The sequence below is a fragment of the Sceloporus occidentalis genome, unplaced genomic scaffold, assembly GCF_023333645.1.
Source record: "Sceloporus occidentalis isolate IW3139 unplaced genomic scaffold, rSceOcc1.0.p SCAF_178, whole genome shotgun sequence".
In the NCBI taxonomy this organism is placed as follows: Eukaryota; Metazoa; Chordata; class Lepidosauria; order Squamata; family Phrynosomatidae; genus Sceloporus; species Sceloporus occidentalis.
This window is the reverse complement of record NW_028317158.1, coordinates 1,570,310-1,597,461: the sequence shown is the minus strand read 5'-3', so window position 1 is coordinate 1,597,461 and position 27,152 is coordinate 1,570,310. Positions and strand designations below refer to the sequence as shown.

The following is a 27,152-nucleotide window of genomic DNA, read 5'->3' as shown; positions in this document are numbered from 1 at the left end:
TCAGCATAAAGGATGGGGAGGAACGCCGTAGGGGGGTGACTTGGTCAGGTCTACGGCAGCGTCCAGCTTCCTTGGAGACTCCACATCCCCATCCATTTCCCCTTTCACCCCCATACAAAGTTAAATTAGGGGCTATCCCCGCCCACAACATTGCTGGATCTGCCCACAATCATCATCGGATCCGCCCACCTGCATTAAATTGTTTATTTCTAACTGAAATCATCGTTATATTGGTTTTTTTTTTATTAATAGATACAATTTAAGAAATATTAACTCCTCACTCTGTAGGATACAAAGATCTATAGGGTTATATAACTTCTGTGAATCTATACTATCCATCTGATTTATGAAATATTTGTGATTTATTGTATTGATTTATTTATTGATTTCTCTATGCTATAGTGTATTTCCCGCAGGAACTATGCATAATATACTAATAGTAGCCCGATTGGTACACGGTGACGCCTATAAAATATATGTGAAAATTATTTTAAAGGGGACATGTCAATTTAAATTCTATTATACTAAACAAAAACACGGATATTAAACTCATATGCTAACATTCTTATTAAAACATTTCAAACTGCGGAGGAAACCATTGCTAGATTCGCTTTGTTATCACTCACTAAAAGTAACTGAAAAGAAGAAAACACGAAGAAATAATATTTAATGGAACTCTCAACAGATTTATTTATGTGGCTGGCCCTTTAAATTGTTAACTATTTCAGAAGTGGTATAAATTATTAATTACATTACATTTATTTGCATAAATACAAATTACATTACAATCCTATGGCCAATTTAATACAATATTACATATGTTTTTTTAACCCTTCCTTGGTCACAGATATTTTTTAACCCTTCCTTGGTTGAAATGAATAGTGTCTGTCTATAAATGATTTATTCCACCTTAAATCTCCAGTTCTGTGGGTTTGACCGGAGAAATATTAACCCTGCCAACTGTGTCGGGTTATCTCAAGACAGCCGAGTCCATATTATATGACTCATAAGGCTCTTTCTTTGATTTTGAAGGTAAACAAGGACTTTTAGCCTTTAGAGCTGCTTTTAACCTTGTTTACGAGGGTTCGTCTGCAGTGAGTGGGAAGGAATCTTGTAAAATCACAAATTGGTCAAATTATTGTAAATGTTTGAGCACAGGATAAATTTTTTAACAGGTTTGCACAGAAAAAAAAAATGAAATAGTTTTTTTTTACATCTTAGTATTTCCTGAAACATTAAACTTTTTTTGTAAAATGAATAATAAATTATTTATATATATAATGGGAATTAATATGTATCAAGATGATTTTGGTGGGGAAATTTATAGTCTGCAGTTGATACATTTAATTGGTTGCTATGGTGATATTGCTCCAAAATCCTTTTTTTTTACTCTTAGCCCTCAAACGGGGTTTTGGGGAATTTTCTAAATAGAATTGTATTTATTATTATTAATATTTGGTTTGGTCACGTTACGATATCACTCATTTTTTCATATTCTGCTACGATGTTTCCCTGAAGCTCTCACAGCTGCCCTAACAACAGTTGGAAAGTGGGAAATGTTAAGAACACGCCAGACACAACACAGAAAGTGCTTAATTCCATCATCATTTATGGGCATTAACTCGATTCTCATTTAATGTTTTATTATTGACTTTTTATGCGAGGTTTTGTGTTGACTTTCTACGTAATTGGATTGCGCTGTCGTTTGTAAACGGCTATTGAAATGAACATAATCAACTTTCAGTTTCCCAACATTCTATGTGACCAAGGAGGGTTCAAGGGGATTTCTGGGACCTGGCACTTCAAGGGTTAAGATACTGATCAGATCATTCAGGATTTGATGGCATTGACCCGAATATAAAGCCCACCTTTTGAGACATTTATACCAATATACAGCTTATAAATCCTACTTTACCGGGTTTACAATGAAGAAGATTTCTAAGAGGATCGATGTTTTAGTTAATTTCCCCATCCCTGAGTGTCAGTCCCTCAATTTCATGGTAAACGGGCAGATTCTGAGGGCCACACAGTCTGGAGCTGAATCTTTCAAATTCTTCTCTGATGTAATGATATCGGAGCATCCTGATTGGTGCTTTTCTCCCTGCTATATCACAGCTGTTATCCCTGCTTGAATACAGGTGACTTCATTCAGAATAGCTTTAAACCACAATACTTGAAGAGTCTCAGGGGCAACTAACTATTTTAGAAAGCTACTTGGTATATTCTTCCTCCTCAACCTTTTATCCAAGCGCACAGATCGCGTAGAGACCATGCGGCTCACCTGTTCTCTTTTCAGGAGAAAGGGTGCTAGATAAATGGAACAGCCTCCCAGCAGAAGTGGTAGAGGCTAATGCAGCGAGGGTATTAAACATGCACGGGATAGGCATACGGCTCCTGAATCTGACGAGACCGACGACTGATTAAGGCTTCAGTCTTTTCATCTGGAATGGGGCCGAATAGGGCCACACATTCTATGTTTCGGGAGGTGTAACGAGACCTCCTCCAGCACTGAATTACATCTGAGATAAACAGGGCCGTCTTTTAGTGTGATTAGGGCGAGCATGGCACAGAAAAGCTGTTTGGGGCAAAGGATGGCACATGAAGGCTGCTTGGGGGTGGCCCACACAGGTTGCCTGGGCACCTAAAGCCAGCCCTGATCATGACCGCACGTCCGTTTCATGTCACTCGCCATGGTATTGTGCTCCTCCTCTGCCCTACACGTGTGGCTCGTGGTCTCACGGGGGGGGGGGGTCACATTAGGGTCTTTTATGTTTTGTCTCTAAACAGGCGTTCGCACGTCAACGCAGCATCGATGAGTTAAAATCTGCCGCGTTTGTCCCAAAAGTTCCTTGGCTCTGGAGCGTGTAATTTAAATCTTACAACCCGCGTGGCTTAATATCTGTACCGGGGGTAACTATCCTGCAGGAGTATAAAGACATCATACGCGTAAACAGCTCAATAAATCCTAAAATAGACAGCCGCAGAAACCTCAAGGACATCGGGATAAACCAAAATAAACCATGAGGACGCGGTCCAGGATCTGGATGAAGAGGGCAATCACCTAGCGCATTAGTCGACTAGTTTTATTCCAGCCCCCGGGGAGGGGGGGTAGAATACAGTCTAAAGCCGGTCCAAACCATGATGAATCGCATTAAATCGGGCAGAGATGGACTTCGGGTAGGATTTACCCCAAATAAACGCCTAATGTCTGAATATGAGTTTCTGCTGCCGAAGAACAAAAGCCTATGGACAACCTATTCATATGGCCAAGCTTGCGATCGTTTAGGTTTCAAGTTAAATTCAAAGAAGCTTAATCAAGCTTCGGGGCGACTTCAGGAGAGCCCAGCAATTAACGCTGACCAATACTGGATCCTAAAAAGGATTTTTGTAACTAAAGAAGCATAGTGTCAATCGTAAGCTCACAAGGACAGTGCCATCTTCTTCTGTGCCAGGTTAAACCAGGTCCTTCAACCCATTTCCATTCCTAGAGTCTACTCGTTCCCGACCATATCAGCCAAAATCATCAAACTAAGTTAAATGAAAGATTCATACGGATATTTTTTTTCTCATTGGATTCCCACAAGTTGGAATTTTGAACCAATAAGGGTTATTAAAATGCGTTGGGACCAGCCTTCTGAACCCTTGGGGAACTTGCCTCCTTAGCTAACTCACCATTGGCTCCAAGGACTCAGGAAGGAATCAAAAAATCGCTAGGACCCAACCTGCCGCAGTACCTAAAATTTGGCCATGGACCCCCCATTAAGTGCGACACAGAAGTGGGTTAACTGCATTGAGACAAAGTATCACAATTAGATGTCTGTCTCTCTGCGTAAAGGTGCAACCACGGACAAAGCAAAATACAATAAGGCATCTAAACGCCTTTAAATAATCATTTCCACCTAAAAGGAATTTTTATGCAGAAATCCAACAGGCCAAATTCTCGAGACGTGCCATTCCTACGAAAGGAGATTCTCCATCTTATCTCAACTCTCCCCAAAACTCACTGCTTAGTGGATAAACCCCACACTGAGTATTTCATCATTCATCTCACATAAGGCGAGCGCACGACAACAGATGTGACTCTCACTTACACTTTCCTCGGCTCCGTTTTTTTCCAGTATGACCGAAGGCAAAAGCAATCCTCCCGGGGATGCCGGGTTGGAATACGTCCCGGCTCCGCCAACCAAAGACACCACTCCGTTGCAGTCCACGGAACTGTTCCTTTTGCCATTCTGCGTAAATCCGGGTGTATTAGGGTAGGAGTTGGGGCTAGTCTGGCTTTGCGTGCTTTGGCGTCTTCCGGTACGGGGTACCAGCAGAGACCCCCGATGACCATCGCTCGCGTTGCTCACTTCATCATCTGCGAACTCAGTTTCCGAGCAAGGGTCCCTGCCGCGGATCCGAAAATTAAATATGCTTCCTTGGCTTATCCTCCGTTTTCCGGAACCTGGCCCAAAACCAATTCCGAGCACCGACTGCAAGCATAATAAAGGGGGGGAAATACATATTTAATTATTAATAACTTTTCAATTTCTAACTTTTATGTTTGTTTTATCTCTTTTAGATCTTTTATTCTGTTTTTTTGTGGGTTTTTTTGTGAATTTTGAAGAATCACACCCCATCACTCACTTTATCCGGACGGTAAAAACAAACAAAATGTTATCTCGGTGGACAGAAGGTGCTGTGCCTTAAAACCGAAATGATACTTCAGGATAAATCAGGATAATAACACCGGGTCTTAGCGTCGCTGCTGTTTACGGACAATGTGAAAGAGGCGAGACAGCTGCCAAGATCCGAGAGCGTTCCCTTTAATCTGTTCCAAATTAGTTCCTACACCGAGGTGCGGAAAGAAATGGCATTTGCCTCTCTCTCTCGAGCCGCTAGCGCGGAGGCTACTTCCTCCCTCGACAGGTGCAATAAGACTAAATTAATTTGTTCAGATGAGTGATTTATAGAGAAAAGAGGACTTCAAACGGGGATTGAAGGGTTCGCTGGGTCTGCGTATCGGATGTGTGGGTGGCTCGTTCCGCACCCGTCTGGACCAGGGTGGCAGGTCTGGGTGCGGCAGGACTTGTGCTGTTTTACCGGGGAAGATTGCACCGATTTGTTGTGGGCCAGTTTGGGAGATCAGAGATATCTCATTAGCCCATTTAGACTATAGAGATCTGTGCTTAGCATGCGCGTCCCATAATATCCCACGCTGCCCTCCCGAGGCATGGAGACGAGGTGGACCCACTCGGTATAGGAGGTCCCGAGGGGGGCAGCTCCCAATAAATGGATTCCTAACCTACATTACTTTCAAGGTGTCATCTATAATTAAAGAGAACAGAGTAACGTTCAGATGACCATTAATCATGCAACAGCTCGAAAAGTGCTTTTAATCTAGAAATGTGTTGAATAATACAGCTGCTAACTTGAACATTTTTATATGACAAGGAAGTTAAAGAGTCACCAGAATCACACACCACAGGTCGAAACGTTGTTGTTCTTCTCCTTCAAATAAACCTGCCTGAGTGGAACCCTTGAGTGCCTGGAGCCTTTTTCTATAAGGAAGTTAAAGAGACCTCCCAGCCCTCGTGTGAACTTTAATGCCCGTGATAGCGGACATGTATCGAGGGAACCACAAAAAGGGAATGAAAGAGTTAAAGGCGCAAGGTATTAAACGGTGACGGAGAACGTTAACGATTTGGAGCGGAACGCGTTGGCCAGGAAAATAGAAAACGAAGTTTCTGTTAATATCAGCCCAGCAGCCGTCCGTATGTCTGCCAGCCACCTGCCAACCATCCATGACAGGTGGAAGCAAAGATGGCAGCTCAGGACGTTCCGCCATCTTTCAAGTTTCCTTACTGACAAAAGTAAACGTCTTACCATCTTCCTCGTACTTTCTTCGTCGGACTCGCCTCTGGCGTGCTTCATATCCTCGCAGTACTCTTCCACTTCCGAGGATTTCTTCTTTTTCCGTCGGTTTTTCCTTTCTTTAGCAAACTTGGAGCTAAAAGGTGACATTTCACAGGAGCTATGAGAGGCAGCGTCGGGTCCTCGGGCTGCCATGGCCTGTATTGGAAACAAAATAAATTGGTGGAAAAGGAAAGTCTCTAGAAGCCCTAGAAGAAATACATCAGGTAGCTCCCCAGACATTGACCCCCATTATGTCTACCATTAACTAGCCTATGGCTTGCCAATCATGCTGGGAGTTGTAGTTCCAGAACACCTGGAGTAATAACTCCATCTATTTTATAACCTATTTTACTTTATTGACCATCATTACTTAATTTAAAAGAAGAAGACGTTACTTCAAATGGCTAGAACTATGTTATTGAGTTTATTTTACTCTACTCTCATGTGATATGGGCCATCATTGGGAGATGTTGCCATAGCAGCAGAAAATAACACATTTTCGTATATAATACTGGTGAGGACAAAATAATGTCATAGGTCACAGGCTAGAACGCCTTTCTAATGTTAAATCAAGGAAGACAATCACCTTGAAATCTATAGCTACAGTTCTCGCAAGGCTCCATAGTGTCAGTACCAACCTCTTGCTCCTTCTTTAGATGCTCCAGCGCTTGCTGAAACTCCTTCTCCTTTGCTTCAGCCTCAGCAATGGTAGCTTGGTTCTGCTCTTCATAGGCCATGGCAACCACGGCCAGGATCAAGTTCACCAGGTAAAAAGAACCCAAAAAAATGACGAATACAAAAAATATCATGTAGGTCTTCCCTGATACTCGAAGAGTCTGAAAAAGAAGCAAAAAACTATGAAAATGAAGAGGCTTCGGGATCAAATGTGAGCTGGATGATACCATACTGGTGGCATCCATTGTTTGTATGGCTATGATGTCATCGGGAACAAGCCCTATGGTCGTGATAATGACCACCATGCCTGCTACACACCCCCACTTACTAAGAAACCAATAGGTTAAAGGTGTAGCCAGAACTTTATATATAGAATATCACGTAGTAGAAGTATGTAGATGTAATTATGGAGTACAGTTGCCCTGCTTGGTCATCTTGGTGGACTTCCTAGTCACTAGGACATCTATTCTTGTGTTTTCGCCTTGATTTCTTCCACCTCTTTCTGTCTGACAACCTCAAACTCATTGGTCCGGTTAGCCTAAACCCCATCCTTAGAAGCCCAACACTTATTCCCACCTATTCTTCTTGTATCTCACTTTGGGCAACCTGAAACAACAGGTGTCCATAGATTCCTTGGGATCCAACCTACGCACATAAATAATGACCCATGAGTTCCTCAGGTAACTCCTACTGGGTTTCATCTCAATGTTTCCAGACAGTCACCCTTACACCTAAACAGAACAAACAGCCTGGTGGTCTAAGAATATTTATAAGTAATAATGTTAGATTTCTGCCGTACCTGCTGATATAGGTTCTCCCAGTAGTCTTGGGTCATGAGACGGAAGAGAGAAAGGAAGGCCCAACCAAACGTATCAAAGCTGGTATAGTTATAATCTGGGTTCTTCCCGGTCTTCAGACACCTAAATCCCTCGGGGCATTTTCTAGCAAGATCAGAGAGCGTGAAAACACATTAGCGATGTTTCGTTATTGGAGATAATTAGAAGATAAACATGATAAATCTTTATGCATCAGCTTGCTTCGTGTGAACACTAGTTATGTAAAAGGAAAGATAAGGACGTGAGATTAACCATTTTCCCCGACTTCTCGAATAAGAAAATAAATAAAAACGCACATCAAAGCAGCTTCTGGTAAAATCCCCATAAATCTCTGGCATGTGCATCAAACTATACTCATCACAAAGTCAAAAAGCTGAAAAAAAGACCAATTCCTGATATATGCCCCATTTTTTGGAGAAGCGATGATTACTTAATTCTTCTCCTTCCACGGCACTCGTGTTTTCCCCTCTGATTGATTCGGTCTCTTTCTTCTTCCAGACCTCTCTTCTCTTTCCACTGATTTGTAAATCCATAAACTACCTCCTTTTTTTTTAGTTTTCAGCGTCTTTGTGGGTCTGGACCTGTCCCTGCACGTCTGAGGCTGTCTCTGCTTGTATCTCTGTGTCTCGGTCCCCCTGTGCTTGTCTCTGTGTGTCTGGACCTGTCTCTACATGTATCTGAGTGTCTGGGTCTGTCTCTACTTGTATCCCTGTGTGTGAGCCTGTCTCTCGTTGGCCTGTCTCAGGTTATCTCTGTGCGTCCTGGCCTCTCTGTGCTTGTATCTATGTGTATGGATCTGTCTCTGCATGAGCGGAACACTTTCTTTTGGAGGTGCGGTACACGTAGCTGGGAACTCTCCAGGTTTTGCCCGGAGACTCCAGGAGAAACGTTGCTTCTCTGGTTCTCCAGGTCAACACCTGAATCCTCCAGGTCGCGGGGTCCTGACATGCCCCATCCAAGCCCATCTCTTCTTAAATGGGAACATGTCTCACAACGTCAGCAGGAATGCCCACCGACGTCAGCAGGTAGTCCCAGCCGCATCCCGCAGCACAAAATTACCCAGGTATGGTGGTACAGCGCCATGTGGTATTCCTACCACTAGTCGTTCCAGCGCTGGCTCGGTAAGCATTCTGTTTGCACAGAAGGCACTCCTACTGATTATAATAGGAGTGCTTTCCTGGCCCTAATTGGCTGCATCAAGCAGCCAATCAGTTGCATGAAACATCCTACCACGGAGTAGGCTGAGAGCTGCAGCTTCTTCTGAAGGTAATATGCATTATCCAGTAATCACTGGGTTACTCGCAGGGCAACTGAGACCTTCCTGAAAAGGACCACGCAGTTCTAACCTGTGTTTGGTGCTTCACATAGCATCGCCCATATATAACTGCTCTATAGAAATACCCGGCAGTGTATAATTAGTATGCCAGTAATGACGGCCACTCTAGGTATTGTGAACCAACCGTAGGCCAAAATGTACTGCCATTCATTCTTGTTTTCTGTCATGTTCCTTTAAATCAGGTTTGCTGAACAGGCAGCAGAGGATTCTGAAACGTGCTTTATTTTACATTAATGTCACATAAATTCCTCGGGTATTACAGGAGTGATTCAACGAGGTCCATTAAGGATAATGCAGGTCACCCGGCCTTTAATTCCCATCCGAGAGAGACCGCACAAACCGCAAGAGACACAGAAAATGTCCGAATGATAAAAAACTGTAGTGCTGCAGGAGATTTGTGTCCACGTAGAAAAATATAACTAGCTTCTGTTTTTTCTAGTAATGTACTTAGTTTTAATGAAATTATCACTAATTTTCTCTATAAGTAGGGTCCCCACTAAGTAGAACTTGGTATCTTCCACTGAGGGGCGGTGCCTATATCCTGAGATGTGTACAAGATGTTTCTCAGCGTTAAACAAAGCCATATATGGTAAGAAGGTTGCAATTGGCTCTACTGATGTCATGTGACCAAAAAGAGATGCGTGAAACTATCTCGGTTGCTAAAGATTCCATGTTTTTCTTGGTTAAATAATAACATTTTAAAAACAGAAGGATTGGCCTTATTTAAATTATTTAATTTAATTTCTTTTCAAGCATCCATTTGGATATTTGAATATTTTTATTTAATAATAATAATAATAATTCAATCTAATTATCCATATGATCCATAACAATTAGAAATGTCCTTGTTTTAGAAAGAAAAGCCAATTTTGCCCATGAAAATAAGATGAAATGGATCAGAAATCCATCGCAGACGGGGTTAATTCTGTAAATGACTATTGTAGCTGGAAACGGCTGATTTTTAATGGAATCTCTTCATAGACGTACAGAGGCCTTTATCACTCCCATCACTCCTGTGTTCCAATGGCCCTTTATCACTCCCATCACTCCTGTGTTCCAATGGCCCTTTATCCCTCCCATCACTCCTGTGTTCCAATGGCCCTTTATCAATCCCATCACTCCTGGGTTCCAATGGCCATTTATCACTCCCATCAATCCTGGGTTCCAATGGCCCTTTTATCACTCCCATCACTCCTGTGTTCCAATGGCCCTTTATCACTCCCATCACTCCTGGGTTCCAATGGCCCTTTATCACTCCCATCACTCCTGGGTTCCAATGGCACGTTGTGTTCGCTGATCCAAGTTTAAGTTTAAAAGGATAATTGATGGTTAGAAACACTATTGCAATTATGTGACAGCCAGAAATGTCCTTGTTATACACACACACACACACACATATATATATATATATATATCATATCATATACAATAATCGTAATAATAATGGAACAAATGTTTACCTCTGATAAATTAAGATGCTATTATTTAAATGTCGCATGTACTATTGTAATTCAGAATTTGATATGTGTTCTTAGGGACATTATTAAAGCCAATCAAAACCACAAAGGTTTTTTAAAAGACGTCACTGAATATGCTTTTAAGAAAGAGGTAAAAGCTTTTAACACTAAATACTGATCTGGGTCGATTCTGTATTATGCACACGTTACAGCGATCACTCCCTCAATATAATTTTGCATTGATTGACATTACAGAGGTTCTAAGTACATTTGCTGCCTTGCCATACAATTGATGAAATACGTCATCGGCATTGACAACGGGATTTCAACGTTCAATTATCCTTTTAACATATCACTCCAGCACACGAGACATCATGTTCAGGTCTGCTCGGGTTGCCCCATCTACGTTCCTATTTTTGCCCCAAAGTGGGCATTGTGCATGACATGTTGCCTGCGGTCTAAAAATCAGGGCATTACCCAGGAGAGCCTGGTAGCCATTCCCTATGATGTGTGCTCCTTTGTGCTCCAGTGATCATTCTACCCTTATCCTACATCTAATTGGGCATTTCTAGTCCTTTTATATCTCCTTCCTACTGAAGTCCCACCCATGAGGAACAGAGATGAAATGATGGATAGGGGAGGAGGAGCCTTCTTGGCACAGGGAAAGTGGAAGCTCCAGGAATAGAGATATATTTAACAACGGGCAAATTGAGAAGCTGTCTAGGGGGCCAGGTTTCACATCAACTGACTTTTGCATCTGTCTAAGGTGGAAGGAAGGAAAATGGGTTGAAATAGAGAAAATAACGACTGCTGTGGAGGGGTACTTAGATGTGAGAGAGGAGTGTAAGGACAATCTAGAGGTAGGGGTGCTCTGGGAACTTGAGGGGGCAACAGTTAGGAAACATGCCCAGTGCTCCATTCATTTTAAAGGCACCCATGTCTGCACAGTGATCCACCAACCAGCTATTCCTGCATCTTTCTTCCCAAGAATCATAGGACTAAAGAGGGACTGGGGGGGGGGGGGTATGGTTAGAATTGTGACCTTATGGACCAATAATAACCATTATGTAAGGGAGGGGGGTAAGTCATTCAAAGTGGAAACAAAACATTTAAGTATTTCCGATTTCTTTACATTAAACAAAGTGTCAGGTAACTTACCCTGCGTCGCTACTGTTGCCACAAAGTAGAGGTTGCTTCGTGTCAAGCTTTCTAAAAATATTTGCTTAAAAAAAGAAAGATAGAGGAAGTTAATGATACTTGTTGTCCACACAAACCCTTAGCAACTATACATGTGGTCACAATGCATTAAATGGAAGATACATAGTTACAAAGACGTGAACACAGATGTGGCTTAATAACCCTGGGTTACGTATGTTTTGCACTGGAAGAGTTAAAGGTGATGTGCCACCTATTTTGCCTAAGATAACATTTTGTAACTAAATGCAGCATTCGTAATATCATCCTTAGTGCCTTTCAATGTCTAAATCCTTTTCAGAAATAAGTCTTTAATGATGTAAAAGTGCTCATGGAGCATGTGTCATGTGACACAAAAAACCAGGTACTTTTAGGTTGTTGGCATAAAAAAATTCTAAAAGGTTCCATTGTGTTTTTAAGACTAAATGGCAGTAGCTGCAGTTCAACGTTGATAAATGTAACATAATAAACTTGGAATGTAAAACTCAAAACAAAATTTGGCACTGGGGACACTTGTGGTGTAGAACTGTGACCATCATGACACTCAGCCAGCACCTAAAAGGTAAAGGAATACCCTAAATTTTCACTTAGTTCCATGAAGGTCATAATTCCACGTAAGTGCAACAGCTACCGGACGGATCCCCCGGGACAGACCCTTCTTGTTAGCAAAGTGGGCATCAAATTTAATCCCGAAAGACCATGACCCTACCAAAAGATTGCCATACGAGTAACACTATAACAATACCTTCCGCCGAATCTTGTGCTAAGTATCCTGAAATCCTGACGGCCCTCGGGGAATGGATTTCAAGATCCCCCTTTACCAAGATGCTTCTGGCTTACTGGCACTTAAGGAGTTAAAGCATTAGACGGCACCAAAGCCTTTAACGATCCCGTTTTATGGTATTTTGGCTTTGCGCTCCTTTCAGCTGCTCTGAGGGCGACCTGTAACGTGATACTATTGTGAGCCGTGACTCTTTGACTCGCGATAAATCGGAAATCGTGCTCTCTGGGGGGTGTAATACTTTAATCCTAACCGGAAAAACAGGACGACCGGAGCAGCCGGCACACCTTGGAAGCTCAAGGCTCTCTTGGCCGCTACCAATCACCGTACAGACGGCGGCCAGTCAGAGCCCCCGATCCCCGGACGTCAGAGTCCTATTTACTTAGCAATGTAAACACGAGCGAGAGCTCCAATGCATGCTTACATAAATGGGTGGAGAAGATTCTGTCTAATGAGACAGCTAATTACTGGGTGCTTAATGCCCGGATATGCTTAGCTTCGGGGTATTTAGCCTTTTTGCCCGTTATGGGTGGGCATTGTGTCATCTAAGGTGAGGGCGACCGCATGTTCCCGTTTTCAGGGGATTCTGGAAGTGATCCTTGAACACATTTACAGCCTAAAAATAAATTCTCTGTTCTATTGCTTTAAATACCATGAAATTTATTGACTCCCGTCCTTAAACTGTAGCAACAACGATGCGTTTAAACGTGAATATCGAAGACAGAACGCACTTAATTAAGCTAATTTGTTTAGTATTGATATGCTTTTTTTTTCATTATCTCAATGCAGTATAGAATATGGAACTTTTTGGAATGATAGAAATAAAGATATTTTTATTTTATTTTAATGTGTAGCCGTGAGTTTTGGGGTTCCCAGGCAAAAGCTTATTTGCCCCGTTTTCTTATTGCGCTTTTGAGTTCTAATGCAATTATTTGTGACAATCTATTCCAGTGACACATATTTTGTAGTGTAGTGTGTGTGTGTATATGTGTGTGTATGTGTGTGTGTACAGTGCTCCCACTGATTTCAAAGGGTGCACTTTCCGGCCACTGATTGGCTGCTTCAGATCACAGAGGAAGAGGGCGGCAGCTCCTTCGTTTCGGAAGAATGGATATTAAAGTACTCACAGGGGGTTATTCACGGGGTACCTGGGAGCTGATCACCGTTGCATCCCTTGCATAACTGACAAAAGTTAATGTCAAAAACAGTCTTGATATGTGCCAGCAGTCGGGCACAAAAAGCGGGGAGGAAGACCCGATAACCGCACCAAATCCACCCGATAACCTCCCCAAATTTACCCAATAACCTCCCAAAATCCACCCAATAACCTCCCCAAATCCACCCGATAACCCCCAAAATCCACGCAGAAACCTGCCCAAATCCACCCAATAACCCCCAAAATCCACCCAGAAACCTGCCCAAATCCACCCAATAACCTGCCCAAATCCACCCAATAATCCCCCAAATCCACCCTATAAAGGAATGCTTGAATCCTTTATCTTTAAGTCTCCAAGTGTCTCTTTCCCCCTTTTTATTTTCAGATCGGCACAGCAGCACAGTATAGCCGGAATATATATTCTCTACACTCCATTCCAGATCCAGATGAGCCGGCGTAGCGTTGCGGTTGTGCCGGGTGTTACTATGTTGACAGGATCGGTGTGTAACACAGCGCCGGGCGTTATCGCTGCAGAGGAATTTTCTGACGGAGACAGGTCACCAGCGGAGAGATAAAGGAAACGGCAGATATTTGGGAGGCCGCGCGTTCTCTATTTAGGAAAGGTTCACGGCGTACGGAATCTGTTTTCCTTCCAAGCTGCTAATCAGCTGAGGCCCTACTGTATCTGAGTCGAGCGTCACGCACGGGTGCCGACCGCGAACAGATGTCGAATGTCAAGTGGTGCGCGCAGCTCTCCAGACAAAGTGCCACGGCCGGCGACCGAGCTGACTGTCAATTTGTTACTTAGCAAGCAATGTGTTTGCGGCCATAAAATATATCAGGAGATGGCCTTAAAGGGACAGTCCAGCCATTGAGCCCTTTAATGCATATGATAGCTGTGAGTTCCCTTTAAATTTACTTTTTTTTAAAAGCTTTTTTCTGTTTCTATGGCGAAAACCTCTCAGTCTTTGCTTTTGTGTCACATGACAATTAGGTGTTGCCAGCAAAGGCTTAATTTCAGCAGGTTGGTGGAACAGGACATTGAAATGAAATAGTCTACGTCAAGGTCATTCGCCACCAGACTGGGGATGACTAAGCGGCGCTGGTACTTTAAGGCCAGCAGCCGCCAAGCAACGTTCCATTTTTATGGTTTAGCCCCAATACGACTGCACATATCTAGCCGGTGGCCGCCCGCACTGCAGGACCTCTGTATTTGGCCCTATTAACCACCGGCAGACCGGCAGATTGTCAGTCCTGGTCTGCCCTCCACCTACATACCCTAACCCTGCAGCTCTGTGATTGTCCTGCTTCAGATACAGCTCCACCAACGTCTAGCGATCCGTACGTGGAGGCGAAGAACCTCAGGAGAACCAACTTCATCATCATCGTCATCATCATCAACTTCAATCATTGTCTATGTGCCCCATCATACTGCATGAGTTGAACATTAATGGACTACGTTAACGATCAATACTGAGCACGATGAAGCCCTTAAAGCCAGGATTGGGACTCCTTCTCCGATACATTAGGACGTCTCAAGAGCACTTAAGACGGAAAAGCCAACGATTAAACAAATCTGCGTCTCTTCACAGGAACGTTTTTAAGTTGACGGGGCAGAGTAGGATCGCCAACTTGTCCTTATCTCCCATCAAATTCTGTTTCTACGTTACGCGGCAGAGCCGTTAACAGCCCCGCGAGCTGTAGTCGGGGCTATTAGACGGCAGACAAACTGTCCCCTGTCACAACTCAACAGGTTCCAGTTTCCGAGAAGTGAATTGATTGGATCTAGTGGTCTGCAGAGACCTATCGAGCGAAGTCTCGTACCTTATCCCGCACAGCAGTGTAAACACTGTCTATCTGCTTTGGTTACTTAAATGATTCAGAGCAGTTTGTCTCTTGTGCTTAGAATGCAACCATAGCTGCCAACAGTCTCATAACTCATTTATGTCCAGACTGCCACGGAGAGTGTCCCATTTATAGGGACTGCAGGCGGTTGGTCAATAAGACAGAACACCCCATGACATCACATAGTGTGGGCAGAGCGTGACGCCAGCCACGTATTGTGCGTGTGATGTCACACGCGTTGTATTGTCCATGCTCCCAGTTGAGTTTAGTGCGTACTGGTAATTATTCTGTGTATTTAGCGAATCTCATGTCCTAGGGTTCTCTCCCTTCTCCTCCTCGACCCTTACAAAGGCTGCAGGAACCAATCAACAACAATCAGCAACTCAATAATGGCGGAGAGATAACTTAATGGGGAGGAAAAATCATGGAGATCACGAGAACAGAAATGTATGTATATTACATAAATGTTTCTTGTCTTACTCAGCAAACACCATAGGTTCCGTTACTATACTGAACGCTAAAAGTAGAATGCTGGAAACAGATTGTATCTAAACGTGTCCATGAAGACTTCGGAACAGCCCAACATTCTAAATGTGAAGTGGACCCCCCAGGGTGTACCTGTCTATACATTCTCATTCTGCTGCATCCCTTATTCAATTCCAAGAAAGTGATACAATACGGCCTTTATAAAACTGCAGAGAACCTGTCATGCGAGACCGACCAGGAAGCGCGCTCAGCTGCTAACAGAAAACAGAATCCACTCTTCGGGGACTTGCATGGAGGATCCAAGTGACACTTTGACACCCCGTGTGCTGTCACTCTCGCTAGGAGGGAGTGAATGAGACGAAGTGCATGCCGGGGAAGGAAAACTATTACAGCTTCCCAGCGGAGAAGTAACAGATATTACTCTATGAGCCACTTTATACCGTTCATTCATTCGCCTCGTTCATTACCCTCGCTACGGTGTGTTAGATCCGTCGTACTTTAAAATGTAGAACATACCTTCTATGTGAAAGTTAGGAGTTAATTGAAAAGGAAAATGCGAAAAAAGGGAGAAAAAAAAATGACGTATGACTTAAAGGGCCGCCACAACCTAACCTTAAATAATGTTTGCATAAAAGCCCGTGATTTTCAGAGGGTGAAGAACAATTAAAATCACATTGAGTTTCTGGGCCGTATAGCAAGTGCAAAACGGTCAGCAGATGGGGGAATATGGTCAGAAAAACATGGGAATGGGTGGAGCTATGAGTGTTGTATTAAGCCACACCCACCTAAGTAGGCATGGATACATATAAGCCCCACCCATCCCCAGGGGTACAAAAGAAAATCTACGCAAGCAGGTAGTGGGAGTTGCGAGAAACGCATTGTTGGACTCCGCAAACCCATTATCAGAAATGGGTCCGGTCCAGGACAGCGACCCGCAGAAATCTAAACCCGGCCCGTTCTCCTGTCCGTGATTCAGCGAGCGAACGCGGTGTGTCTGCGTGTGAGAGCCGTCACGGCTGATACGGCTACACGTACAGTAAGTGATAAAACACCTTGGTAGCTGAGAGAGATCCCATCTGGATATGTTGCCCTCTATTATTCGCTGCTTGTAAAGCAATCTCTGTTGGGACTTGCAATATCGCCTCGAGGGAGATTTAACTGAGACAGGAGCTCCGCGCATGGTGAGAAGCAATCAGAAGCAAAGACAAAGGCCAAATCGCACAGATAGAGACTACCCCGCAAAGCCTCTCCCTGTAACTGATTCACACGGCCGGTCAAAAGTTTGGGGTCACTGAGCTGTTTCCATGGAAAATGAGGACATTTCTGTCTGTAACATAATTACAAAAGGGTTTCTAACCATTAATCAGCCTTTTAAACTTAAACTTGGATCAGCGCACACAACGTGCCATTGGAACACAGGAGTGATGGGAGTGATAAAGGGCCATTGGAACACAGGAGTGATGGGAGTGATGAAGGGCCATTGGAACACAGGAGTGATGGGAGAGATAAAGGGCCATTGGAGCACAGGAGTGATGGGAGTGATAAAGGGCCATTGGAACACAGGAGTGATGGGAGTAATAAAGGGCCATTGGAACACAGGAGTGATGGGAGTGATAAAGGGCCATTGGAACACAGGAGTGATGGGAGTAATAAAGGGCCATTGGAACACAGGAGTGATGGGAGTGATAAAGGGCCACTGGAACACAGGAGTGATGGGAGTAATAAAGGGCCATTGGAACACAGGAGTGATGGGAGTGATAAAGGGCCTCTGTACGCCTATAAAGAGGTTCCATTAAAAATCAGCCGTTTCCAGCTACAATAGTAATTTACAACATTAACCCCGCCTGCGCTGGATTTCTGATCCATGTCATGTTATTTTAATGGTAAAATCTGCTTTTCTTCCAATAACAAAGAACATTCCAAGTGACACCAAACTTTTAAACAGTAGTGTGTGTATATTTAACATACATTGGGTAACGCATTCATAGTGCAGCAATGTAAGAATTTAACCCTCGCTAACAAAGGCCAATGCGAAAAGAAACGGTATATTGTAGCTGCACCCCTTCCCCCACTAATGATAAAGAAACTTATGTAACTTTACATCTTTTTCTCTGTTTGTGTAAAAGGTATCGGCTCCAACTAAACACTCAGACTTTAATCAGTCGTTGGTCTCGTCTCAGATTTACGAGCCATACGCCGATCCCATGCGTGTTTACATTCCCTCACTGTATTAGCTTCTTCCACTTCTACTGGGACGCGGTTCTAAGTATCTACCACTCTTTCAATGAAGAAAAACAAAGATATTTGTATAGTTATACTGTAAAAAGCTCTTATCTGGAATGGTGGAACACCATCCCTTTAGCTTGCAGGACTGCAAATCTCAGCATGCTTATCCAGCAGCCAGCATGTCTCGGCAGAGAGTGCCAGCGGTACGTCCGGCCGGCAGTGTGATTGCGGAGATGCATTATTTGCAGCGGCGCGTACTTCAGATATTTGAAGGAAACGTCACTCGGCTTTAAGTGCTTTCAGCAGCTCAGAATTCTGTGAAATGCCACAATCTTCAAGGAATCCTCCGCCGGGGCCGTCAGACTATTCTCCCAGCATGCACTATTCTGCCTTTTATCATTCACATATGTCGGTAGGGCGCTGTGTAAACTACCTGCAACGTTTTCAGGTAGGCGGGTAGTGGGCGGGTAGTGGGCGGGTAGTGGGCGGGTAGTGGGCACGTCACTACTCCCCACCTGAGACTGGGAGTTTCTCTGTGGTGACCCGGAGTAGCAGTAAGTATCAGGCCCCCTGGACTCCCTTCTTACTGTAAAGTAGCCCCACTTCCCAGACCCCCCTCTGTAACCCTACAGAAAACTTCCCCTTTAAGGGACATATCGTCGCGTTTAATCTAATGTAAAGACCCCATTACAGACCCCGGCGCTCACCTTCGTCGGCGATGAAGTCCTCGTAGGACGGCCACGTGTCGTTGCTCCATTCCAACGCGCCGGACATGGTTTCGTTTAGAGCCTCGAAGTCTCGAACGCATTTCTGCTTTAAATGCCCCATAAAGAGCTGCAGCCCGATCAGGGCAAAAACGCTCAAGCAAAACACCGTCAGGATCATGACGTCCGCCAGCTTCCTGACCGACTGAATGAGAGCCCCGACGATGGTCTTCAATCCTAGGAGAAACCAAACGACCAATTAGTGACAGCACAAGGTGACCTCAAACCCACAAAATAGAACCCTGCCGGCACATCGGCCCCTTTCGGCCCGTCTGGTCTCCCTTTTCTCCCGCTGTAAAGACTCAAACCTTAATGAGTCGTCGGTCTCGCCTTAGATTCAGGAGCCGTATGTCTATCCCATGCATGTTTAATACCCTCACTGTATTACCCTCTACCACTTCTGCTGGGAGGCTGTTCCACTTATCTACTAGATTTTTGTGTAAATACGCAAACCTTACAGGACCTCCCCGATGGCCCATGATTCCCTCTACCTGCAAAAGTGTGACCGAGGGGCAGCTATGCGAGACAGAGCCTGACCATCAGGACTGTCCACGTAAACCGGGACTGTTGGGAGGTATGTATATGTACAATGTTTGTTAAATAAGATACACCGGATAGTTGGCAGGTCTGTGTGTTTAAATCCAACAAAAAACAACTTAAGTCATAATTTGTGGAGACGAACTATTTACGTTAATTAGATATAAACACAAACACTTTTAGGATTTAAATACCACGATTTAGGCCAATTCCTTGTCCAAAAATGACATTTTGCTTTAAAGCCGAATTTAAAAAATTTCCAGAATTATTTTTTTTGGAGCAGATTTTCGGATTGGTGGATAATCTACATCCGCGGCATGCGCAACCCAATCAAAACCATAAGCAAGAAATCCAGCCTTTTGATCTATATATCTGTTACTAGCTTCTAGCACAATGTATAGTATGACGTGGTAGAGCTCGGTGGGACAGCGGGTTAGAGCGGCAAAATACAGGACAGTTGGGAAGTATGCTCATCTGCTCCATCACTGTATAGCACTTTAAGCTCTAATGTTATATCCCTTCTAACAAATATTATTACAATATTACAAATATCCGTATATTTTGCTTATTCTGTTTTTACTTTTCCTGTAAAATATTTTTTTACTCATTTACCATCATCTAAAATCTATACATCCGGCGGCCAATGACACGGACATCATTCATGAACATTCACAGTTAAATCACACACATCCACGCAACGTGCATGCAAAGCACCCCAACACCCAGAAGGGGTTATTACTGTATACAGCGCTGGGGGTTATATTACTGTATACAGCGCTGGGGGGTTATATTACTGTATACAGAGCTGGGGGTTATATTACTGTATACAGAGCTGGGGGTTATATTACTGTATACAGTGCTGGGGGTTATATTACTGTATACAGCGCTGGGGGGATATATTACTGTATACAGAGCTGGGGGTTATATTACTGTATACAGTGCTGGGGGTTATATTACTGTATACAGCGCTGGGGGGGTTATATTACTGTATACAGAGCTGGGGGTTATATTACTGTATACAGTGCTGGGGTTATATTACTGTATACAGCGCTGGGGGTTATATTACTGTATACAGCGCTGGGGGTTATTACTGTATACAGCGCTGGGGGTTATATTACTGTATACAGCGCTGGGGGGGTTATATTACTGTATACAGAGCTGGGGGTTATATTACTGTATACAGTGCTGGGGTTATATTACTGTATACAGCGCTGGGGGTTATATTACTGTATACAGCGCTGGGGGTTATTACTGTATACAGCGCTGGGGGTTATATTACTGTATACAGCGCTGGGGGTTATTACTGTATACAGCACTGGGGGGTTATATTACTGTATACAGCGCTGGGAGGTTATATTACTGTATACAGTGCAGGGGGCTATATTACTGTATACAGCGCTGGGGGGGGTTATATTACTGTATACAGAGCTGGGGGGTTATATTACTGTATACAGCGCTGGGGGGTTATATTACTGTATACAGCGCTGGGGGTTATATTACTGTATACAGCGCTGGGGGTTATATTACTGTATACAGTGCTGGGGGTTATATTACTGTATACAGTGCTGGGGGTTATATTACTGTATACAGCGCTGGGGGTTATATTACTGTATACAGCACTGGGGGTTATATTACTGTATACAGAGCTGGGGGTTATATTACTGTATACAGCGCTGGGGGGTTATATTACTGTATACAGCGCTGGGGGTTATATTACTGTATACAGCGCTGGGGGTTATATTACTGTATACAGCGCTGGGGGTTATATTACTGTATACAGCACTGGGGGTTATATTACTGTATACAGAGCTGGAGGTTATATTACTGTATACAGCGCTGGGGGTTATATTACTGTATACAGTGCTGGGGGTTATTACTGTATACAGTGCTGGGGGTTATATTACTGTATACAGTGCTGGGGGTTATATTACTGTATACAGCGCTGGGGGGGGTTATTACTGTATACAGTGCTGGGGGTTATATTACTGTATACAGCGCTGGGGGGGGTTATTACTGTATACAGTGCTGGGGGTTATATTACTGTATACAGCGCTGGGGGGGGTTATTACTGTATACAGTGCTGGGGGTTATATTACTGTATACAGCGCTGGGGGGGTTATTACTGTATACAGCGCTGGGGGCCAGACATTATTACGCACGCAGTCTGTTTTTGCCGCTCAGGTTACATTGAGGCCAAACGGGATTTGTCTGCAGAATCTGAGCTTTTAGTTTTTGATGCTGAAGATTCCCCCGGGGTGGGTGGGGGGTGCGTTAGCGACCCCCCCCCCACCTCCCAGCCGCCCTACAATCCAATTAGTCCCCCGTTATTATTTATGCAGACTGTGATTATGAGGCGCGCCCTCGCCGGTTCGCCTCTATAAATATGCAACGGCAGCTCTTTCTTTCTTTCTTTCTTTCTTTCTTTTTTTCGCTTCTGTTTCAAAACCTGGTTTTCCTCTGGAGAGCGAAACAGCAGGTAATAGCGGGGAGGAACAAAGCGGGGAGAGACGCGCGTTCCATCTGAGGACACAGAATTATCTGCGTGTAACAAGACACAGACAATAGCATATAGATTGCAAGCTCTAGGGAACAGGGCGTCTCCCAGTCATACATTTCTATTTCTGTAGTCGCCCATAGGTGAAAAACTGTTTCCTTTACTGATCCCATAAAATGGACACGACTGTTCCTTTAATAACGTTGCTTCCATTTGGTCAACTTAATTACTGAGAGGGTGTTGATAAGAGGAACAGCCTCCCAGCAGAAGTGGTAGAGGGTAATACAGTGAGGGGATTAAACATGCATGGGATAGACATACGGCTCCTGAATCTAAGACGAGACCAACGGCTGATTAAGGTTTGAGTCTTTACAGCAGGAGAAACGGGGGACTAGACGGGGGCCGGATGGGGCCGATCTGCCTGCCGATTCTATGTTTCTATGTACTTTCTACAAACAACGCAAGGAAAAGGGCTCTGATTGGCTTAGAGGCCCCCTTGGCTTTTCTACCGTTTTCTATGCTGTATGATGTGGTTAAAATGAATGATACGTACAGATCGACATGCAGGGTTACTTCTCCCCAGAATTCGAGAATGACATCACAACACAGATGTGATGTCAGAGGTGCTTCTGCCAATGCCCTGCCCCATTCAGCACTCGCTACTTAAATCCTCTCGTTCATTTATATGGCCTGATATTATTTTTATGTCTGTGTTGTAACCGGAGTCCCCCAGGTTGATGTCATTAATTGGGCCGACATACGAAACGATGTAAAGTCACGTGAGTTTCCGGACCCTCGGAGGTCTCTCCTGCCGGTTCGATTCCAACTGAAGACCCTCGAGGCCAATGTTTTATTGTTATCAATAAATCAGGATAAATTATAATCATTTCAGATAAAATATCCCTCGAATGGAGTCACTTACTTTCCTGTTCTGCTAAAACTAGTATTTTTTTTATTATTTTTTATTATAAATTGTCTTATTAGCCCTACTAATAAAAAAATTATTAACCCTTTAATGTCCGGGTCCACTTAAGTCATATTTATTCCTCGTTTATCTCACGTTGCGATACATGATCGTGATACATTGTCTTCGATAATAACTCTCAAGCATCGCAGCCGCGGCCCGGGGTCAGCGGGAATCACGCGTCTGCGGTAAAAACCCGGATTTAACCCCTTTCTCACCTGGAATGACCGAAATAGTTTTCAGTGCCCGGAGTACCCTGAATGTTCTCAGCGCTGACACGTTGCCCAGGTCCACAAACTCGGTGGCGTATCTGTAATCACAAAAACATATCAGGCAAGGACAGGGTTTGAAACGCCGAGATACCGCTCAGTGCTTTATTCACTAAACGGAGAGCTGTGTTCTCAGCTCCTTGACTTCAATGCCTATTACGAAGGGTTAACCTCGGTGAGCTTCTGCTGCAGGAAGAGCTTGGCTGGCCCTTTATAATGTGTAATCAAATCACATAGATTTCTATTGTCCCCCTCCATTTTCAACTATACATTGGACAGGGCTCATCCAGCCCTTCTTGATGGCGAAACCTGAGTTGAATCTCTCTCTCTCTCTCTCTTTGGTGAATAAAAAAGAAGCTACCAAAAATATACATTTTTTTAAATAAAAACAGTATTCTTTAAAAGACTAACAATGTTTAACTTAAAGTAGGTGCGAGTGGCATCAGAGGTTAGGGACTGTCCCTGCTAACTAGGGCCACTTGGCAGGTATGTTACAGCTGATGAGTTAATTAAAATGTGTCCTTTTTTAGGCTGATTGATTGATACTTTGTCACCATTTGTTACTTTTAATGAACTCTCGTAGTTATTACAGTCAGACTGAGATATATCTATTGGCTGATGGCCGTATCGTCAGGTCAAGGAAATCCTTGCTAATCGCTGACCTGCGTCTTGACTGTACGTCGTGATAGTGATTGGCAGTTCCTCTTATAAAGAGGCTCCGCGGCAGCTGAGGCATCTTATATGTTCTGGGCCGCAATCATAAACAATCATCAGTCTGCATGGAAACCCATAACTGAGGCCAAGTGTTACCTCTAAGGTGAGCAGGGCAGCAGTCGGACACCCTAAGTATGGTAAATATAAGACTCCCAATTGGTGTGTTTGCTCCCGGTATGTTATGGTTGATATCCCTGCTTGAATGCAGGTGACTCAGTTAAGTGTATCTTTAAATAATGAGAAGTCAGGGTTTCCATGAGGGCCGGTATTAGAGCCATTTGGGTAACGCATATCTTCACTATGGGCCATTAAAGGGTTAATATTCCAGGAGTCTCAGGGTCCGCTCATTTAGAACGCCCGCAGGAACGAGGATTTTCTCATCTCAGAGGAAAGCCCAAGCTGGCCGTTCCGTGTGATATTCCCAAAAAACTCTACGTGCCAAAAACATGAATCTTTAAGTCGTAAACGGAAGTCATTTCACTCGAATATTAACAGGATTTTGGGACGAGAGCCAAGAATTTTAACTGAACCAGAAACTCGAACTTTTGCCCCTAATTAATTTTATCTCTAATTAGTGAAATACATCAGTCTGTTTTGGTCTCTGAGTCAAACGTTTGGATGAATCAGCGACGCTACATGATGTGATCCATGCTTCCTGCCACACGCTACATACGACTGTCGCCTGATAACACGTGACATGCCGTGATAACACCGGGCGAACCGGCAGCCGCAGATCCCTAAATCAGTATTAATTATACCTTCTTATCAGATTATATATATTTATATATTCACTACAGCTCAAAAGTTTGGGGTCACTCAGCTGTTTTCATGGAAAACAAGGAAATTTCTGGCTGTAACATAATTACAAAAAAGGCTTTCTCACCATCAATTAGCCTTTTAAACTTCACCTTGGATCAGCCAACACAACGTGCCATTGGAACACAGGAGTGATGGGAGTGATAAAGGGCCATTGGAACACAGGAGTGATGGGAGTGATAAAGGGCCATTGGAACACAGGAGTGATGGGAGTGATAAAGGGCCATTGGAACACAGGAGTGATGTGAGGGATAAACGGCCATTGGAACACAGGAGTGATGGGAGTGATAAAGGGCCATTGGAACACAGGAGTGATGGGAGTGATAAAGGGCCATTGGAACACAGGAGTGATGTGAGGGATAAAGGGCCATTGGAACACAGGAGTGATGGGAGTGATAAAGGGCCATTGGGACACAGGAGTGATGTGAGGGATAAAGGGCCATTGGAACACAGGAGTGATGGGAGTGATAAAGGGCCATTGGAACACAGGAGTGATGGGAGTGATAAAGGGCCATTGGAACACAGGAGTGATGTGAGGGATAAAGGGCCATTGGAACACAGGAGTGATGGGAGTGATAAAGGGCCATTGGAACACAGGAGTGATGGGAGGGATAAAGGGCCATTGGAACACAGGAGTGATGGGAGTGATAAAGGGCCATTGGAACACAGGAGTGATGTGAGGGATAAAGGGCCATTGGAACACAGGAGTGATGGGAGTGATAAAGGGGCCATTGGAACACAAGAGTGATGGGAGTGATAAAGGGCCATTGGAACACAGGAGTGATGGGAGGGATAGAGGGCCATTGGAACACAGGAGTGATGGGAGTGATAAAGGGCCATTGGAACACAGGAGTGATGTGAGGGATAAAGGGCCATTGGAACACAGGAGTGATGGGAGTGATAAAGGGGCCATTGGAACACAAGAGTGATGGGAGTGATAAAGGGGCACTAAAACACAGGAGTGATGGGAGTGATAAAGGGGCCATTGGAACACAGGAGTGATAGGAGTGATAAAGGTCCATTGGAACACAGGAGTGATGTGAGGGATAAAGGGCCATTGGAACACAGGAGTGATGGGAGTGATAAAGGGGCCATTGGAACACAGGAGTGATGGGAGTGATAAAGGGCCATTGGAACACAGGAGTGATGGGAGTGATAAAGGGGCCATTGGAACACAGGAGTGATAGGAGTGATAAAGGTCCATTGGAACACAGGAGTGATGGGAGTGATAAAGGTCCATGGGAACACAGGAGTAATGGGAGGGATAAAGGGCCATTGGAACACAGGAGTGATGGGAGGGATAAAGGGGCATTGGAACACAGGAGTGATGGGAGTGATAAAGGTCCATGGGAACACAGGAGTAATGGGAGGGATAAAGGGCCATTGGAACACAGGAGTGATGGGAGTGATAAAGGGCCATTGGAACACAGGAGTGATGGGAGTGATAAAGGGCCATTGGAACACAGGAGTGATGGGAGTGATAAAGGGCCATTGGAACACAGGAGTGATGGGAGGGATAAAGGGCCATTGGAACCCAGAAGTGATGGGAGGGATAAAGGGCCATTGGAACACAGGAGTGATGGGAGTGATAAAGGGCCATTGGAACACAGGAGTGATGGGAGTGATAAAGGGCCATTGGAACACAGGAGTGATGGGAGTGATAAAGGGCCATTGGAACCCAGAAGTGATGGGAGGGATAAAGGGACATTGGAACACAGGAGTGATGGGAGTGATAAAGGGTCTCTGTACGCCTATGAAGAGATTCTATAAAAAAATTTCCAGCTACAACAGTCATTTACAACATTAACCCTGTCTGCACTGGATTTCATGTTATTTTAATGGAGAAAAGGACATTTCTAATTGACCCCAAAACTTTAAACCATAGTGTGTGTGTCATATATATATATATTTGTCACTTGAGGAGTCTAGTATGTGCACAGCATATAATAACATAATAATGCATAAGAAAAATAATTTTAAGGAAATTATCAAAAAACAGTTAGTTTTATATATATATATATGCTTAAAATAACTTAATTTCAAATTGTCGTATAATAATTATTCATTAAATTTACTTTATGAGACAAAATATTCCCCAAGACTCAACACATTGATTATTTCCAAACCGTGTCTGACAAACCCCTCGGCAGGTGAATGGTTAATAATAATGACTATATTAATAAAACGGAGGTAGAGAATAGTTAATAATTTATTTCTCTAAAAGTCCATCCCGTCCTCCCTTCTCGCAGTGAGAGAGCAGAGAGATCGGGCCCCCTAGTTTGGCCCTGTTGCGCTTATGGGGGGATCATAAGGCGAGGTGATGAGTCTAATATGGGCGGGGCAATAGGACGGACAGGGGGCGGTCTGATGGGAGGGGCATGGGGATCCAAGGCTTTATATTTGTATCGGGCCCCTAAGATTTCTGATGGTGGCCCCGCGGTTAAGGAGCAGGTTACCAGAAGAAGGTATAACTCACGCCATGACGATAACGCTGAAATCCAGCCAATTCCATGGGTCCCGAAGAAAAGTAAATTCTTTCAAGCAGAATCCTCGTGCCAGGATTTTTATCAGTGATTCAAAAGTATAAATACCGGTGAACGTGTACCTGAGCGGGGAGGAAAAAGTAAAGTCAGCTGTTACAGGTCAAGGACTTCTTCAAATGGCATCACAGACAGCCGCAGAGAGAATCCGGAGAATCCAATTG

General features: G+C 44.0%; 1 protein-coding gene across 1 annotated transcript in view; it reads right to left on the bottom strand.

Annotated features, from left to right (window-relative positions):
- Window positions 1-27,152, bottom strand: part of LOC149278875 (sodium channel protein type 5 subunit alpha-like) — a 114,868-nt gene that overhangs the window by 73,060 nt on the left and 14,656 nt on the right. Inside the window, exons 4-11 of the mRNA XM_089501675.1 lie at window positions 26,925-27,053; window positions 22,868-22,959; window positions 18,598-18,831; window positions 11,361-11,424; window positions 7,373-7,514; window positions 6,537-6,734; window positions 5,869-6,054; window positions 4,092-4,475 (exon numbers count right to left, since the gene is read on the bottom strand). Of these exons, the coding sequence (XP_089357801.1) occupies window positions 4,092-4,475; window positions 5,869-6,054; window positions 6,537-6,734; window positions 7,373-7,514; window positions 11,361-11,424; window positions 18,598-18,831; window positions 22,868-22,959; window positions 26,925-27,053 (1,429 nt within the window). The remainder of the gene's footprint in view (window positions 1-4,091; window positions 4,476-5,868; window positions 6,055-6,536; window positions 6,735-7,372; window positions 7,515-11,360; window positions 11,425-18,597; window positions 18,832-22,867; window positions 22,960-26,924; window positions 27,054-27,152) is intronic.